The sequence below is a fragment of the Ovis canadensis genome, chromosome 7 (assembly GCF_042477335.2).
Source record: "Ovis canadensis isolate MfBH-ARS-UI-01 breed Bighorn chromosome 7, ARS-UI_OviCan_v2, whole genome shotgun sequence".
Taxonomy (NCBI): Eukaryota; Metazoa; Chordata; class Mammalia; order Artiodactyla; family Bovidae; genus Ovis; species Ovis canadensis.
In genome coordinates, this window is record NC_091251.1 from 92,157,164 (window position 1) to 92,175,645 (window position 18,482).

At 45.0% G+C, this 18,482-nt stretch overlaps 1 protein-coding gene across 13 annotated transcripts in view; it reads right to left on the minus strand.

Moving 5' to 3' along the window:
* The window catches only part of SLC8A3 (solute carrier family 8 member A3), a 168,037-nt gene that overhangs the window by 7,752 nt on the left and 141,803 nt on the right, over positions 1-18,482 (minus strand). For 3 of the 13 annotated variants that reach the window (XM_069596900.1, XM_069596902.1, XM_069596899.1), the window contains exons 3-5: positions 9,535-9,638; positions 4,575-4,592; positions 526-650 (exon numbers count right to left, since the gene is read on the minus strand). In XM_069596900.1, coding sequence (XP_069453001.1) covers positions 526-650; positions 4,575-4,592; positions 9,535-9,638 — 247 coding nt within the window. Of the gene's footprint in view, positions 1-525; positions 651-4,574; positions 4,593-9,534; positions 9,639-12,442; positions 12,550-18,482 lie in introns of all 13 variants that reach the window. The other 10 variants (XM_069596906.1, XM_069596907.1, XM_069596905.1 and 7 more) reach the window with 6 other exon arrangements.

Genomic DNA, 18,482 nt, shown 5'->3' on the forward strand with positions numbered 1-18,482 from the left:
CTTTGGTTGTGACTGCTGACATTGGATATTTAAAGCAATACAATAGAGAATAACACTACAGTGAAAGTGAAGTCGCCCAGTCGTGTCCGACTTTTTGCGACCCCATGGACTAGTAGCCTACCAGGCTCCTCCCTCCATGTGATTCTCCAGGCAAGAGTACTGCAGTGGGTCGCCATTTCCTTCTCCAGGGGATCTTCCCAACCCAGGGATCAGTAAACCTAGACCTGGGGGAGTGAATTTCAGTATCTTTGTTTTAAAAATACAATTAAATAGTGATGATACTTTAGGGGTATTATAGCTCATTTGTTCCATAGGCCGTGTAATACTTCCTCACTGTTCCTAAGTTACAAATGACCAGCACTGTTTGTTCCATGTTACAAATGGGAAAACTGAGACTGGGGTGGGTAAGTGATTTGTGCAGTTTCAACTTTATGTATTCAGTGGTGACGTTAGAACAAAACTCCAGGGCTTCTACCTCCCACCTCGTTATTTTGTTATTCAGTTACATCTCACTTATGGCCTGACCTTGAACTCATAGGACTCCTCGATGATGACCTCTAGTTTGGGGTGTTCACCCAATATTGGCTTTCCCATTTCTGCTATCCTCTTGGCTTCTTCTTCTTCCACAGTCAGCTTCCTGTCTGTCACCTCTGCAACAAAACAAAACCAGACGAGCTTTAGCACATTTGCCATTCCCTGGAAGTCTAAATAAAGCTCGGAGTATTAGGCATTGGCAATGGGCATACAGGAAATAACTCTTGAGGATGGGGATTTTATGTGCTTGTTAGTGCCTCTTTCTATAAGCTGCTAAACAGACCATGAAAGGGTTCCTTGCACGTTCTGAGCTTAACATTCCTCTTTCCATTTTTAGACCTGGCTTAGGTTGGTGGGGGGGCGGGGAAACCTGACCCAAAGACCTTCTGAGAAGCAGCACCAAGTGAAGCCCCAAAACATTTGATGAGATATTGAAGAGCTGGGAACAAAAGCCAAATCTCTTGACCTCTAACAGTTTTGAACTGTTGGGCATGACTGGCATGACTACTTCATATAAAGGTTCCTGGGGGTCAGAAGCACATTTCAACCAAATGGAATGTCCACTGGCTCACATTAACATCTGTCTCCAACATTCTTAGGACTGTAACTTCAATAAGGGACAAAAAAGGATGTTTTCAGGAATATCTACATTTTGTACTAGTGAATATTAGCCTCACAATGAGAAACTTGGACGGCTTCCCTCAAAATGTCATGATTTCTAAATGAAAGAGCCCTAGGATTTTTAAGGAACCAGGCACATTTCTTCTGAAATACAAATACTTGTTCAAAAACACACAAAAAGAAAGTTCTTCTTTCTTTCTTTCTGAGGCATTCTGTGTGCCCCTCAGTATCTTGACTCATTTACAATCCCTTCTCATGTTGAACAGTTAGAACTTTTTTCCACTTCAGCTGGTGAGCCCATTTTAAGACCATTTCACCATGAAGACATGTTTTCTGGATTAAAGTGAAACAGAGATTGAATCTTTTTATTCCCCTTTGATTAGAAAATTGCTCTTGGCAGTCTGTTTCTTTCAGAGCTCGTTTAAACATCTTTCCATCCGAGTCCACATTCTTACATGCAATTAATTCTTTTATTTGGCTCTTTAATTGCTTTTATTCCGCACAGTGAATCTCCCAGGGGAGTCTTCTAGTCCTTGAGTAATCTCAAGGACAAAACGGGTCAGAGGACAAGAAGGTCTTCTTTTCTCTCTATCTTGGGGATTGGTGAAGCATGGTGAGGGGTGAGACTTGAGCTCTTAAAGTTGCAAGGAAAATAATTTACTGGAAAGATTGTAAACCAGGCAGAGGGTCTGTTTTATATAAGAATTTTTAAAGCTGTTTTGAATGAAGACTGGTAAGAGAGTGTGCAGTGGATTCCTGGGCTGGCTGTTTTACTCAGTGCTTCTGGCTCCAAAGGCAGAAGGCAATCCCAAAATGTTGGGGAGCTGTCCGTGGTGCTGTCCTCCTGCTAGTGTTGGTGACCACTCTTGGAAACAGTTACTTCTCATGGATTAACATCGTCCTGTACATTTCTAAGCATATACCCTCTTGCAGCCTGACTTTATTTAGTCCATATGAGCCTATTATTAGGTAATTCTGAAAATAAGTCTGGCTATGAAGTCAGTGATCCTAGAAGCTAGACTGCAAGCCACTCTGAATAAAAGCCTTTGTAAAAACGTATATATGTGGATTCTTTAAAAAACATGGGCATTCTTTTCCTCTACTTGTGGTCTTTGGGACCATATTACAGTGCATATCCTAGTAGAGACAGTATTATTCCACTCCTCCCTCCCCATTTCCCCCATGTCATACTCTACATGTGCCGCAAGAACTTTATCCCAACATAATGAGCTCTCCAGTGACTTATAAATGTACCTGTCTAACCCCTTGTCTAGCTATCAATCTAGCACTGTATCCATCTGGCAGGATATTGATCTAGCTACTGACCTGTCCAACCCTGTGGTGACAGTTTTTCCGTCTAGCTCTCTGCAGAAATCACTTTGACAAATAACCAATCCTCTATCTTTGGATCTCCCACAGCCCCACAGAGGTTCTCTCTCTCTCCATATATATATATCTGTTAATGATTGATTCACATGCTTTTAAATAAATTCTGATTTAGTATCTTGGTTTGGTAGTAATTCCTGCCTTACTTCTGTAATGATCATTTCTTTACATTCAAATTAAGTTACTTTCTTGAGGTGAGAAGTCTCAAACCTTAAAGATCATAATTATTCTGATCACTTGTTAATGTAACCTCTCAATTTTGAGTATAGAAAATAAATGACAGGTGACCTTGATATTCAGACTGACTAAACAAACACTTAGATCTAGAAAAAGGAGGAGGAAGGGGGAAAAGAGAGAATGAACCTATTAATAGGATGGAAGATTAAACAAATATTGGAAGAGAGAAGAGCTTGCCAGGCCAGACTGGAATAGATTGCCATGAATGTTCTACAGACATTCTCAGAAAGAAATGGGGCAGTGTAGTCAGGTCCCTGAGCTTGGAGGTATAGCTCAGATTGAACACATTTTCTCTCCATTTTTCACGAGGCATTGTGAATCACGTTTTCGTGGCCACCTGGAAAAATCCAAACAAGGAGTTGAGATTTCCAGTGAATTTAAAGTCTAGCCAAGGGCTCCTAAATTGAAGGTTTACAGATTGAAAGATCTAGGAAATGACACCTTTTTTTTTCTTCCTATTTTAGTGTCTACTGGTATCTGTGCCAATGTGTTAAAAGTATAATGAAGCTTAAATTAAATCACAATCTCTGTTTTGAGCATATGTATGTGTGGCTGGTAGTGGGGAGAGGCAAGAGTTGGGACAAAAAAAGCCCAAATGCCTTCTCAGGCGAGAAGATGAGCTAAGTGGAGAAGAAGCACCCAGTGCTTTGACATTAAAACCTGGGAGAAGAGTGGAATATATGGGGTTGGACGTAGTCATTATCTTATTGATATAAGAGGAAGCAAGAAACTAAGGAAGCTGAAGTGGTTCTTTCCAGAAAGGGAAAATGTAGGGGTTTATCCACTTTTTTTTCTGGTTTATGACTCCAAGGAGATCAATGTCCTTAGTATGTAGCCTGCCCCTTTCTCAAGCTCAGTGTACAGCCTATGGTGACTATCAGTGAATTCTGAAAGATGTTTTGCATCTTAAATGACCTTACAATTTTTATACGTTCAAAGGACTGATGAAATGTAAAATGTTATTTTAGCATATATTGGGACACCTTGTATAACTTGCTTTGTCTGCACCAAGAGTTACAGTATTGCCCATATGCCGGCAATGCCTTCCTAACTACTCACAAAGTTGGATATTGTCTGTGATTTGATTACACGGATGCAAGCATATTTGGTACATTCCCTATGACAGGCTCTAGATTCTCTGCGAGAATATCCCCAATATAAATTCTGCCAAATTTCTATATCCAATCAAATAATTGCCCCCTCACCCCATAATATTCTAATTCTTCTTGTCATTCATGGCACATGTGATTTCAAAGATCAATGACAAATGAACCAAAGTTCTAGAAAGTTAGGTCTCTGCTGTGATGAGATGGAAGATCTTCAGGATCAATAAAATTCCAGATTCCTTAAAAACTACTTTTCATGTTCTCACAGAAGCTCCTGATTATTTCTCCCCAGACCCCATCCAGATTGAAGTATTTTCTTTCTCATCCCATCATGATCCTATTAGGAGAGTCAGCTCTGACTCTCATCCTCTCTTGCCCCACAATATGAGATGATGGAGGAATTAAAGACTCAGGAGAAGTGTATGACCTCCCCCCATTTTTTCAGTAAGTTTCAGTTCTTTTCCTGGTCTCAGAGAGGACCAACTATGCCTTTACCCACATCCACTGAAATGGTGCCCAAGGAATTGTCTACCTCCTCACAATCATTTGCAGTAGGGAAATAAACCTCCTGGTCCTTAAGAGAACTTAAGCCCACAGCTCCTAGTAAATAAAGCAAAGGATATTGGTTTTAAAGTAAATAATGGCACTGGCAAGAAGCAGAAAAAGGGATGGGCAGAAGACACCTCTTACCTGGCGATAACAGGAGCGCTGTTTGCAAATGGGTACCAGACAAAGGGAAGAAAGAAAAGGAAAGAGCATTAAGGTCCCATCTGGAAAGTGTCCCCAGGTTTTGCGGCTGCAGCAGCGCAAGAAAAGCAGTGAGCTTAGTAGGTGAGAGCACTGTGGCCACATGCAAAAGGCAGCAATTGGAGCATGCGCAGCAGCCGCAGCAAGAGGTGTGAACTACTGGAGAGAGCACTGGGCACCAGGGCCTTGCAGCTGCAAGTTTTCCCCACAACTTCTATGCAACCCTGAGGGCTATGGATAGAGGAATGAGGATGGGGGGAACTAAGTACGTGAAACAGAGACAGAGTTGGCCATTCGTGATCTTCTAAAGGATCAGGTTATCACATCCATTCTGTAAAGGAGTGAGAATCCAGTTATCTTCAAACTGTATAGGCTGCAACCCTACCAGAGGGTTATCCTAAAAGGATAACCTCGTGAAAAGATAAATTCTGCAAAATGTTTTCCTTGAACAGTGTATCATTTTATAGAGAGAGGAGGCCATGGCCTCCTCCCATTTTGCATCGACTCTATCTACTGTGCAAAGTCACTGTGAAGCCAACTGCAAAGTCATTGCAATGGGTAGATGTTCAGTAGAGGTTTGCCATTTGCCACCTATTTCGGCAACTGTATTTTTCACAGATCCTGTGGGGTTGCATCACTGAATGGTGTTTTGTTTCAGAAAGGACAGGCTAAGTCAGAGTCTAGATACTCTGGACCAGAGAGACTGTCATACCGAAAGCTACTGACAGATGGGAGATGACAAATGCAAGGTCCTTAAATGGTCTGGTAAGCTGAGTTAAAGATATACCCAGCACAGGTCTTTCCTAGCCCCTGAGTTTTCACTTATGCTAACCTCTCCTAGATTTCAAGATAAAAGAAATTCTTGTAACATATCACATTTTCACTTTGATGGTGTCTTAGTACAGCACCTCCCACCCTGGCTCTCGTCAAATAAAAGCCTGGGAATATCCTGCTACATACTCCTGGTGCAGCTGGCGACTGATGGGGATTGATGAGGAATGAGTGAGGCAGGGGGCAGGGCAAGGTGTCTGTAAATTGTTTCTTCTAAAAATCTCTAAGAACACAACTCAGTCTGTAATTCCGTATTCACAGCCACTGAAAACACATATGGATACAGAATCTTTACGGTACATAATCAGGGAGAATAGCAGTTGACTTTTTCTGGTTTCTCCCATATGGAATTCTAAGGGGCAATGGATCAGTGGATCTTTGTCCTACATTGAGATGAGAGATGGACAGATAGCAAGACAGCCTGCTCATTCTACTCCTTCTAAGGATCTTCACAGAAGAGCCTCTCCCGGCCCCCAAGTTCTGGTGGAGATTAGAAAAAAAAGAAAAGAAGAGAAGAGACCCAAACAAATCAGTGTACCCAGGTAGGCCAGACAAAGGGCAGCTCTTCCAGAAAAGTCCCTGCTGCTCTGGTTTTCACTGAGACATCCCTCCCAACACCAGGATCGTCTCTAGCACAATGAGAGGACTTTCAGTCAGCTGGGCACTGTTTCTTGGTCGTGTCTATATGAACCTGAGGCTTTCCACTGAACAGTTATGGATGGATCAGTGAGATCCAGGTAGACTCACTGAGTGACAGGATCCCTCCAGGGTATTTTTCCTGCTGTGGCTGATGAGAGAAGCTAGAGCTGAACTTTTCCCTGTGTTGATCCCCCAGGGTCAGGTGATTGCTCAGATAGCCCAAGGACAAGGAAACAGCACAACTCTGAGTATTTGGAAGTATCTGAGCAACTTGTTAGAGGGAGCCCAAAGTAAGTGAAGTGAAGTCGCTCAGTCATGTCCGACTCTTTCGACCCTGTGGACTGTAGCCTACCAGGCTTCTCTGTCCATGGAATTTTCCAGGCAAGAATACTGGAGTGGGTTACCATTTCCTTCTCCAGGGGATCTTCCTGACCCAGGGATCGAACTTGGGTCTCCTGCATTGGAGGCATATGCTTTAACCTCTGAGCCAAAGAAGGCACAAACAGGCTTCCAATGTCCAGGCCCAGGCCTGACAGCCTTGATCGTACTGCTCAGAGTTGCTCTCAGTTGTCCACTGCTAAACTCCAATGCCTGCTCTACTCCTGGGCAACTGTGTGTCCTGTTCATCCCCTCTTATTCCCTCCCTTAGTTTGTCCGGAGGATTGAATTTCCCCTCTGAAATCTGTTTTGTTTGCCAAGAATAGAATCTCTTATTTTAAGTACAGCATTTTACTTTTTTGTAATGCAACTGTCACTTTGACCATGCACCCACTATGCTATGCTCTTCTGAATGCCTAAGCCTCTCCCATGCAGCAGTGATAATGAAAAGCAATGTCCACTGCGATGTTTCTCACTAGGAGAACAGCAGGACATTCTGGACATCAGGATGGGGTTTCATTTGGTTCTGAGTCTACACAATTGAGTCTTATGACCTCTTGCCTTGTGGTCTAATGCCAAAATATGGGACAATCTGAAGAAACTGAAAATAAACCCTATAGATAATAGAAACTGACAGAAAATGGACACCTTTCCTATTGGCAACTTCCACCTTGGTCACTGGGAAAAGATCTAGGGGCATATCACACTGGTAGCTCAATGAAATCCTTGTCTTTTCTCCTACTGCCTTCCCCAGGACTGGACTTCATCAGGGCGCTGCTGACATCTCCTTGGACAGAGACTCTATTGCAGTGAAAAGGGGTCCTCAGATGAAGAGTAGCCATATAGGCATTCATGTTTGGTCAAGTCTCTTGAAGATCACAAGATTTGTCTTAGGTCACTCTCTGTCCTGCTGTTGAATGGTCTTTATTGGGGAGGCAGAAAAGAAAAGTCTCTTCATTGGTAGAATAAAGTCATGGATGGACTTGCAACTCACTCTTCTTGTCTGGAGAAGACTGCCTTCTTTCTAGCCATCCTGTGTGATCCTTTGTCCAGCTTTCATTTGCACATAAGTAGCTAGGGACTATGGAAATTGATGAGGCTAGTTGATAACGCCCTTAGGTGTCAGCTGCGTCCAACCAATCATGACGATGCGCAGTAAATGCAGAAGGGAGATAGGAATGAGGTAGGGCAGATATTGAGACAATTTCTGAGACTAGTTCAGGTGGCAGGAACACAGTCTGGGAAGCAACGGAAGTTACTCTTTTCTTCCAGCACTCTTTGGGAATCAGGCTCATGGCAACATCTTATTAGGTGGCCAAGAAGAGAATGAATAATAGAAAGCAGAGAGGGCTTCTGCTTCTCCAACACCAGGTGTGACCAAACCAGTGTGGGCACAGAAACAGTCAGATCTGCAGAGAGGGTCAGAGGACAAGGGGAACTGAGCAATCATTCATGTCTCAGAAGAAGACTTGGGCAAAAGCCTTTGGGAATGTAGTGGCTGAATATCTTGGATCTGTCCTTGAATAAAAGGCTCCATGCTGTTGTTTGTCATGTGAAGTAGAGGCAGAAGCATCACCTTTTTTTGACAAACAAGTAGATCTCGCTGTTCTATCCTCCACGAGGCTCCCAGCAGCACATGTGTCCTGAAGGGGAGTCTAAATGACCCCTCTTGGCATTTCCCAAGAGCATTCTTACCCACATATACTCCTCCAACACTTGCAAAGGTGTAGCTTCCAATCATTTTATTCAAGGGAAGAAATCTTTCCTGACATCTACCTTGGTTGCGACATAATCAGTCCCTTAGGCAGGTATCCCAAGATGCAGGTCCTGAGCAAAGGAGGAGATGAGGCCACGTCTCTGGTGTGGGATGAGGGTTATCTCAAGACCTGGGTAATGCTCTCATTTGCAGATGCCAAGCCAAGGCTGCCTTCTGTGAACTGTCCAACATCTATTTCTCAAGGATCAACACCAACGACGCCATTGAGAGTCCCTCCTATTGGAAAACCCAAAAGGCCATACTCGGGGCCGGCCCAATGTCAGTCTTTTTCCAGGGCCTTCTGGCTGAGGTGATTTCCATATCTGGAGTTAATCACTTCACTTTTGCAGACTCAATTTTCTGCTTTCAGGACTGCATTACCCTAAAGCAGTCAGAATAAAGTACCCCGCCTTGTGCTAGACAAGAGGTAGCACAAGATGGGGTGGGATGTCAAGGGAAGGATGAACAGCTCAGGGTTCCAGATTGCATGACTACCTTGGAGGCCAGCTTTCCCTCAGAGAGCTCCCAGAAGCGTGACCTCTGACAACTGGTATACCTTTCCACGTTTAGCTCTACCCAACTGTGAAATAGCCAGATAAAACACTTACCTCCATGAAGGGCAAAGCGGCCCATGGGCCACTCTGCAAGTGAAAAACCTGCCAAGCACTCCACGGAGGTTGGGAGATGCAGCAGAAGGCTGTCAAAGCGTCATTGCAACACGGGATCCAGCCCCCTCCCCAGCCCCTCCCCCATTCAATCCAGGCTAGAGAGAGAGAAGGGTAGAAGGAGGAGGAGGCAGGGAAGGGGCACAGGCATGCATCGCATGCATTCCTTTCATCTTCTCCTCCCCATCCACCAAGGAGTTGGCACATTTACAGGTGACTTTGTATGGGGTGGGAAATGGGGCAGGGGTGGGCGGTGGAAGAGGAAGTGCAGGGGACATTGGGAATCAGATAATTGGAACACAAGGCAGATGTGACTCAGCAGGGTCATGAGGAGTCGAGGCTGCACTGTGCCCAGGAGGTGAAACAGGAGGACTTGGAAATAAGCTAAGGCTAAGAAGGCAGAGATGATACCGAAACAGGGTGAGAGCGAGAATACAGGAGGGAAAAGAATAAAAAAAAGTCCATTGGTCAAAAGGAGGAAGGAAGAAAAAGAAAAAAGGAGGGGAGGGGAGAAAAAAAATATAGTTGCTTTTTGTTCTTGTTGCTTTACAGCTTGTTTAAATTTTTTTCTTTTTGTTTTATTTTGTTTGTTCATTTTTTGGTTTTTTGTTGTTTTTTTTAAAGAATCTCACACCTGATATTCCACGTTCCATCCATTTCGGTTCACCAAGGACAATGAAGAAATTCTCTTGCCTTTCGTATTCCTCCTCATCTACTATTTTAACCCTTACGGTTTTCCTGTAGGGACAACAAGAGAGAAAGTGTCGACTGGGTCGGTAGGTTGGTTGGTCACCCAGAGCACAGCCTTTAAAATCATTCCCCATCACTCTTGGCACATGCAGCCCAGTCCCGCCATGGTGGCTTTTGACAGGACTCAGCGGATTATATTGTTCTTATGTCAAAAAAGGTCTTAGCTTTTCTTATCTCCTTGGTCAGAGTTGTCCTTATGAGTGAGAGGGAAAGGGAGTCAGAAGGCAAGGGAAAGTGGGCAAAGGAAGGGATCCATGAGGATGGGAGGGAGATGGGAAGGAAGAAGGGGGTTGATGGTGGGGAGGAGTCATTTTCGATCCTGCTGACGGTTAGTACAAAGTGAGTTGGGCAGCACATTCCATTAGGTGTCACATGGTAACTGGCATTTCTTTGGGGAGTAGGTGAACTGCTGGCCTATGGGGGTGGCCCAGGGCTCTTCTACAACAGAGAATGTCAACAGTATCTAGCTAGGGGCTTGTTTCCCTTCCTTGTGTCTATACCCACTTCATATGTGAGCCTCATAGAGAAAATCTTAAAAGGAAAGTATTTTTGAGGCAGGGAAATCAGAGAGAAAGAGAAAGGAAAGAAGGAAGGCAGAATTCTATCATCTTCTTCATTCTTTACCTTGTAGGGGCTTTAGTGGTGGGAAGTAAAATAAATACGTATTGACCACAATATGATGTGGGACTCCTTTAAGAGTTACAGCTGATGCATTCCTGAAAAGTGTGATGAAAATGCCACAAATCATCAATTCTAAATCATCTTTGGACCTCTATCACATGGGGGTGATGTGTCTCAAAGCTGGCTTCCTTAAATGCAGATTATTAGGCATCAAGGGGACATGGTGATGGAGGTTTCTGCTCATTTCTGGGTATCTCAGCAAAGCATGTGCTTACTCACTCAGTCATGTCCGATTCTTTGCAACCCTATAGGCAGTAGCCTGCCAGGCTCCTCTGTCCATAGGGATTCTCCAGGCAAGAATACTGGAGTGGGTTGCCATGCCCTCCTCCAGGGGATCTTCCCAACCTAGGGATCGAACCCAGGTCTTCCGCATTGCAGGCAGATTCCTTACCATCTGAGCCACCAGGGAAGCCAAAGAATACTGGATTGGGTAGCCTATCTCTTCTCTAGGGGAATCTTCCTGACCCAGGGATTGAACCGGGGTCTCCCACATTGCAGGCAGATTCTTTACCATCTGAGCTACAAGGGAAGCCCCAACAAAGCATAGTATCTATTAAAACCAAATCATACAGGAAAGCAAAGTTTCCAAGAAAATCCCTTCCTTTCACAGACTGGCCTGAGGCTGGTTCAGGTCCACTGTTATTGGAGAAGTTGCCATGTGGGCCTGGATCTCTCTGTGTGGCTTCTCCTGGTCCTTCATGGAACCACAGTGGTGTCAAGAAGTCCTAACAGTGAGCCCTAATTGTTATTTTCTGCTTTTTATCTTGTAGTTTGTTTGTTTTGCCTGGGACCTAAATGCTCTCTAAAGGGTAAAATGTGCTAACAAACAATAGTGTAAAAAGTTTCATTAGAACCTCTGATGTTCCTGTTCCATTCTGAAGACAGGCTCGGCTTCATCATCTATACAGTGTTAGGCTGATCTAAGGTGCTTTGTTGGGCACAGGACTTGCTGTGCATTTGTGGTGGGTGTGTGTGTGTGTGCTTGTGTGTGACCTTTTGAGCACTTTCTGGACATCTTTCCTCACCTTGCTCAGTGCACCAAAGACAAATATCACCGATTGTCAAGAGGCATTTTCTAGGACTCTCTCTCACCCTAGATGTGGTACCCTAGGGCTGTGTACAGGATGTAAGCCCAGCCTGTTTTTCCACTGCAGCAACTCTGCTGGGGGATGGGAAGGGGGTGCTTGCTCTGTGACCCTGGGGACGGTCTGGAGGGACCCGATTGATGGCTCTGCCCTCCTGCACAGTATGATCCATCCGAAAAAAGGATTTTCTGTCTTGTCTCTTGGAGGCTGGGGTGTATGGGGCCATTTAAGTCGAAGCAGAAGCTCCGCCCACTCTGAGAAGTCCTGTGGCTTCTTGGGGGAGCCTCCCCTCAGGTCAGAATCCTCCCTCCCATCTTCTAACTGCCTTCACACCTAGATGCCCTTCACAGGGAAAGCAGAGTATGATAGGCAGGTCTTTGATCTAGACCTAGAACTCAAACCTGTACTTTGAGCTCAATCAAGGTCAGGGAGAGAAAAATACCCTTGCTCGCAGGGATATGGCAGTTAAGCAGCTCTCACCGTAGGAGCATGCCTTGAGGAATGGATGAGCCACAAATAGAAGCCAAATCCAAATATATTGATCGTTCGTACCCAGGGACTATCAGCTTAGCCCTGAGAAGAGCTGCCCCGTGGACCTCAGCTAAGAGCTGAGCTGGTGTTCCAGGGCTGCCCTTCTGCCTGGAGCTGCGCTATCTTTTCCTTCCTTGCATCCTAAATCACTCGGGAGAAGCAGAGAGCTTCGTGTATGATACTTTCGGGGCTGTGGCTGGTGCTTGCTCTCTCTCAATTTTTTCCCCATATCCATTTCCTCATCCCACAAAAGTTACCACTGGCTCTTGAGCATCCCTCTTATGATACCATGTGACAGGTTGGCAGGTGTTAGGACAGCGCTGGGTGCAAAGAGAGGAGAGGGAGAGAGGGAAAGAGAGGACGAGAAAGGAAACAGGGACAGTGAACCGGAGAGGCAGAAGACGGGGAAAGAGAAGACGACAAATGGGTAGGAGAAAGGGGGAAACAAGGGGAGAGGAGGGTGTTAACGTTAGTGTGCAGGACAGGGTACTACACCTTTCTGAAAACTCATATCCACCATGCGGGGGACCATCATCTCAAGGAAGTAATTCTTGTTTTTCTCATACGCCTCACCATCAATTACCTTGATGTGAACTGTTTTGCTGTGGATGGAAAAATAAGGATCATAAGCAAGGAGTAGACTGGGGGGCTAGCCAGCCAGAGAAGGAACGGGAGGAGAAAGAAACAGGGAAAAGATCCAGAAAGGTCAAAAATCTGCCCCAATACCATAGGAGCACAGAGGAGAGTGGTCGCTCCAGAACGCCTTCCAGCCCCACTGGACTCCTCCCAGGCTTTGAGTGGCTTCATGGCATTATTAGATTGGAAGACACTCAGGCTTTGCAGTTAAAGGATCTAGGTTCTAATCCTGTGTACGCTATGTGACCTTGGACGAATAATTTCACTGCTACACAAACAGGCCGAATAACACTAACATCATCCCAGGGCAAACGTGAGAGCTGTGAAATATACATATAAAGGCTCAGACATTTAGGTTCTTCTAAAGCATTTCCTTCCTTATTCTGTCTTGCTTTTAGAGCAAGAGAGAACTAAAAAAAAATTTTTTTTTTTCTTTTGAAATCAGCTGATACTGACTTGAAAGGTTTATTTTATAGAAAGGGCAGAAAAGGCAGTGTGTGGGGGGATGTTGCTGGCCCGTGGGAGTTTTGCCTGGAACCAGTCCCTTTCTCTGTGTTTGTGACTATCACAGGGAAGCCTGGAGGGCCGTTTGGCTCAAGTCACACCTTCTGGTAATTCACAGCAGTTGTCAAACACTACTGATCAGATCTGCAAATGAGCTTCTGTTGTCAGAGGAACACACTGACTGGATCACAGGAATTCTGACTCTCTGAATTACGATTAATTCATAAATCCTACAGCAATCTTGTGATGAGCACAATTAAGTTGCTTTTGTGCTAAAAGTAGTTGTTCTGTTAAACATTCAAAAACAAAAACCAATTTCAGGAGCCCAGTTTTGCATATTTTTTTACTTTAAAAAATACATATTACCAGGAGCTTCAAAAACAGAGGAGGTCCTGAGCCTCTCCCAGGCTGTGCTTGACTTGGGGGACGTTTCCAGATCAGACCCCAGATACTAAGGGGGAGAGACATTGTGGGATAAGGGTGGGCATGGAGCTGAGTCTCCCCTCAGCGGTGGGAGAGAAGGGGCCACATAGGAGCCCTGCTCAGCTGCCCCAGGGCATTGCCCTTTCCCACTCGGGTGCCCCGAGGCCTGCTTTGTGGGGGAGACGGAGGCCTTCAGCTTCACCCTTTATTATTTAGCATAAAGTAGGAATATGGCTACATTGTGACTTGGAACAACCTCTCTTCTCTCCTGTACTTTCCCAAGTCACTGTTGGAACTCTGGATGTCTACAGAGCTTCCAGCGGCCACACTGTCGATCTTGTAGAACCAGATGTCAGTCCATTGCTCATGGAGCGAATGCCCCTGCCACCCCACTGCTTCAAAAACAGGCTCCAAACCCTCATCACTTGTCACACCCACCCCAGTCACAGTTTAACCTGACTGGTCACCAGAGAGTGCAGGACTCACCCACTAGGGTCACTGAAAGGCCACAATACTTTGGCCTTCTCTCCTCCAGGGCAGTGGGTTTGTATCAGAGATGGTGACCTGGGGTCAAACCCTGCCCCACCTCTCAGTTAGCTGGGTGACCTCAGGCGACTTGCTAGAGCTTGCCAAGTCTCCTTTGTAAAGTGGAATACTAATACCTCTTCACAGCGTTCCTAACTGAGATAATGCACGCGAAGCACTTGGCAGGTTGTGCATTCCCTAGTAAATGCTTAAATAAATAGCCACTATCATTACTAAGAGTAATATAACCCCAGTTTGGTGCATCGAGAGTAATATGTAAAAAAATCTCATCTCCAGTTATTGAATCAGAGGATAAAAGGGAAGTCAAGAAATAGAAATGGTGACCCAAGAGGCAGCACCGGCTGGAAATAGAAGTCAGGTCAAGAAGGAATTGGACAGAACAGGATCATAACTGCCAGATGGGTTCTTAGAGGGGCTTGGAATGTTCAAGTCGCATGGAGAGTGACTCTCATATTCTCCCCCAATCTGGCTTTGTGTCCCTGCCAGTGACAAGTTGTGGGCTGGACAGACCACATGTCAGGAACACAGCCTGCCTTGTGCTTGTTTGATTTTCAGTGAATGGATAAACAGAATGAGAGAAGCCATTGACAACTTAGTTGAAGACAGAGAAATGAGGCCAGACAACAAGTAGTGGCAAAAGAAATTTGGCTGAGCAAGGAGGAACCTCTAGTTGGAAGGTGTCACACGGGAGGAGGCAGGATGTAAGCAAGACTCCCTCCCTGAGATTGCTTGTGGGGAAAAGGTACCACATCTGCTTGGGCTTAAGACATTATCTGGCCTGGAGAAAATTGAGAAAGTTCTCAGTTCTGCTTAAGCCACAAATGAGGCCAGACGAACATTTACATTTATTAAGGGTCACCAGCTGGGTCTTGAGTTCTCATTCTAAACTTGTTTTTCTCCATTTCAGTCAATGGAACCATCATCTATTTAAATCCAGAATCACCTGATTCCTTCCCTTCACCTCATCCCTTCCCATTGACAGCCCCTGCCTGATGCCCGCCTCTAACCCTAAAACATTTATCACCATTTTCCCTCTGCTATCAAGACCTAGATCAAAACAACATTACCTGTCCCCTGGACTTTACAACAGCTTCCTAAGAGGTTTTCCTGCTCCTGACTTTGCCATCCTCCTTCAATTCCTTCCCTGCATGACAACAGGGTTATCTATTAAAAATAAAATCCAGGCCTTATCATGCCTCCTTAATTGGAATAAATACAAAATTCATACTATAGCCTATAGGACATGATAGACAGTGACCCAGGGTGGAGGGGTGGGCATGGTGGGGAGGAAAGAGACCCAAGGAGGTAACACGGCCTCTCAAGGAAGGAATGTTTATGTGGCATCAAAAGGGCAAGGCTCCTCTGTCCATGGAAGGATCCCAGGCAAGAATACTGGAGTGGGCTGCCAGTCCCTTCTCCAGGGGACCTTCCCTTCCACTCAGTGGCAGATACTAAATGGTCATGGGGTCAGATTATCCTGAGCAGCTGTTCCTAAAAGCCAGTCATGCTTTCAGAGCCAGTAAGTCTGTGCCTGCCTTTCCTCCGAGCCTTCTGCAGAGGGAGGTGCCAAAGGAGGCCGCATTCCCAGCTAAGACTGATTATGCTGCTTGAAAAGATGCCCCCACGGCCTCGCCCACCGGCAACTGGGAAAGGATTAGGAAACATATTTCTGGGCTGCCTCGCTGGCCTTCTCAGAACATTCTTTTGTATGAGGAAACCCAATTCCAAATCAGGACCTTGTGAATCTCACTTTACACAAGGAAGGAATCTAACATATACATTTCATCTCATTCAGTGCCATAAGAACTTTCTCACTTCATCCTTACTTTAGCTGTGTAACACAGGTGAGATTCCTTCCACTCTAAAGATAAAAAACAGATGCCCAAAGAGGTTAAGTAACTTGTCCAGAGTCACCTAGGTTGAGGTTTTAGCATATGTCCCTTATTACTCCTGGAGCTTATTTCGTACAAGCAGGTGGGTAAACTCTGGGTGCCATTCCCAAGCTATGGCCGCAGCAAAGAAGCACAGAATTCTCCCATTTAAATTCAGGCAGCATAGGCAGGTAATAAAGGGATCTGACTCTGCTTTGCAATGCGAGTAGGTGGCTTCTTAACCCTTCGGCCCTCCCTTGCTGGAAATAATCTCTAAAGAATCCCTGACTTGGTGACCTCTTCCCTCCTGATTCCCACTAAATGACTCTTCACCACATCAAGAAGCGTTCCTTTTCATCATCTCTAAATTTATCCTGGCCGCTCCAGGCCAGCTAACACTCACAAAGCTTCCTTGACCCAGGGCCGTAGGACAGAGCTGTTAGCCTTTCTGTGGGAGCTTTCAGAAGCCTCACGTCTGTGCTGGGTTCTTCTTTTAGTCCTTTTTATCTCTCAAGTTGGTGCCAGCAGCCCCCATCTCCTTCTGCTAGGTTTCTGGCTCTGAACCATGGCAGAAAAGCCCCTCCCACCTTCAACACAGCCTGACAGCCCAACACTGACATTCCCCCACCCCTACCGAGGTCTGGGGGAAAAGCTTCTCGACTCATGAGAAGGCGTAAGATGCTCTCATTGGTTTTCTCTTGAAAATCGGTGTGTCATAAGGTCCCCAAAAATAGCGCTTCTCAAACTTCGGTGTGCATGCTTCCCCTGGGAATCTTGTTAAAATGCAGATTCTGAGTAGGCAGGCCTGGGATGGGGCCTGAGATTCTGCATTTCTAACAAGTAACCGGGGTATTTGGATGCTGCTTGTCCAGCCCCCAAGACTTTTTGGGGAAGTCTCTCTGACTCTACTAAAAACTCAGGGAAAAGGACGTAGCTGCTCAAAAACTAATGCCAGTCAGGGAGGTGGAGCTGAAATCAAAGTCTAGCATTTCAGCAAAGGCTGGAATCGGGTCCATTCTGACACTACTTTTTTTTTTTTTAAATTTCTTAAATTTGCTTTTCAGCCATACCATGTGGCATGCGGGATAGCTCCTGACCAGGGATCGAACCTGCCCCCTGCAATGGAAGTGCAGATTCTCAACCACTGCACTGTCAGGAAAGTCCCTTGACACTACATTTTGAGAGGCAAATTAGAGTGCACCCTGAACAGGGTGACTTAGTTGATGAAGACATCATGTTTCGAATTAATTGACTAATATTTAATAGCCTTACTTCTGCCAGGTACTGTCCTCTTTTGGCACTTCATTAGAATTATATATTAGATAGAATGATTAGAATTCTAGAATTCTATATTAGATTATAGAATTAGTATATTAGATAATTCAATCTTCACAACAAACCCATGAGGTAGGTACATGCCAGGCAAGGTACACAGATCATCTCATTTAGTTAGTCCTCACCATAACCCATGCAGGTATGTACTATTTTTATTGCCATTTTATAGATGAGGAACTAGAGGCCCAGGCAAGTTAAGAGACTTGCCTAAGGTCTCAGTTAAATGAGTGGCAGAGCTGGGATTTGAACTCAAACAGTGTGGCTCTACAGACTGACCTTCTAATCAGGATTGGATATGTGGATCCAGAGGAGAGGTGTCTGCTTGGGGAGGAGATGGCACCCACTCCAAATGGTCCTGGGGCCATCACAAGTGGTGTGTCCAAAGGACCGAGGCCATTGGCCAGAAGGCAGACTTCAACTCTACCATATACCATTACATCAATGAGATCAACCGATTTAAAAGGGAGTGATCACCCCATTTCTGGTCATATTCAAAAGTTGGATGATGACCATGCACAAAAAGGTCTGTGGAAAGGATTCTACATTCCACAGGAGGTCAAGGAGATGACCTGTAAAGAAAGATCAGCACTCAGTGGTGTGCTGGTAAACCTGTTCATTGGGGGAAAAAAAACCAGCAACCTTGGTTTGGGGTGATGTCTTCCATGGTGTAAATACTGCCACTATAGCAAATTTTAGGATACTAGTAGTTTGAACAACCAGCTTGCAAAAAGCTTAAACACATAACAATTAGCTCTTGTGAACTGGTAAAAGCCAGTTCCAACAGACCACTGACAGTTTCAGATTCTACCAGCACGTTCCAGAGAGGTTGTGATGAGAAAAGGTAGTTCTGATCAATTTACAAATTATTTTAGTACTTGCAAGTGTTTGCTCAAAATGGGCAGCTATCTTAAAGAGCTTATTCACATGAGCCTTTGAGGGGGAAGGCTCAAGGATTTGGTTTTTAAAATAAATGTGGGTGGGTGACAAGACTGTGGTAGGTTGAATTCCTAAAATGCCCCATCTTACGTGGAGCCACTGCTGATGGCCACTGCTGATGACCATCCATTCAGGTGATGGTCTTTGCTGTGTTTGACTTTGTTTTGAGGAAAATATTCTGGAGTAAATCTTAGTCTACTGTCGCCAAGTTGTTTTAGAGGAATTTTGTGTAAAAGAAAAGGATCATTCTGAACTTTGCAATGATCCCTTATACATTTTCTGAG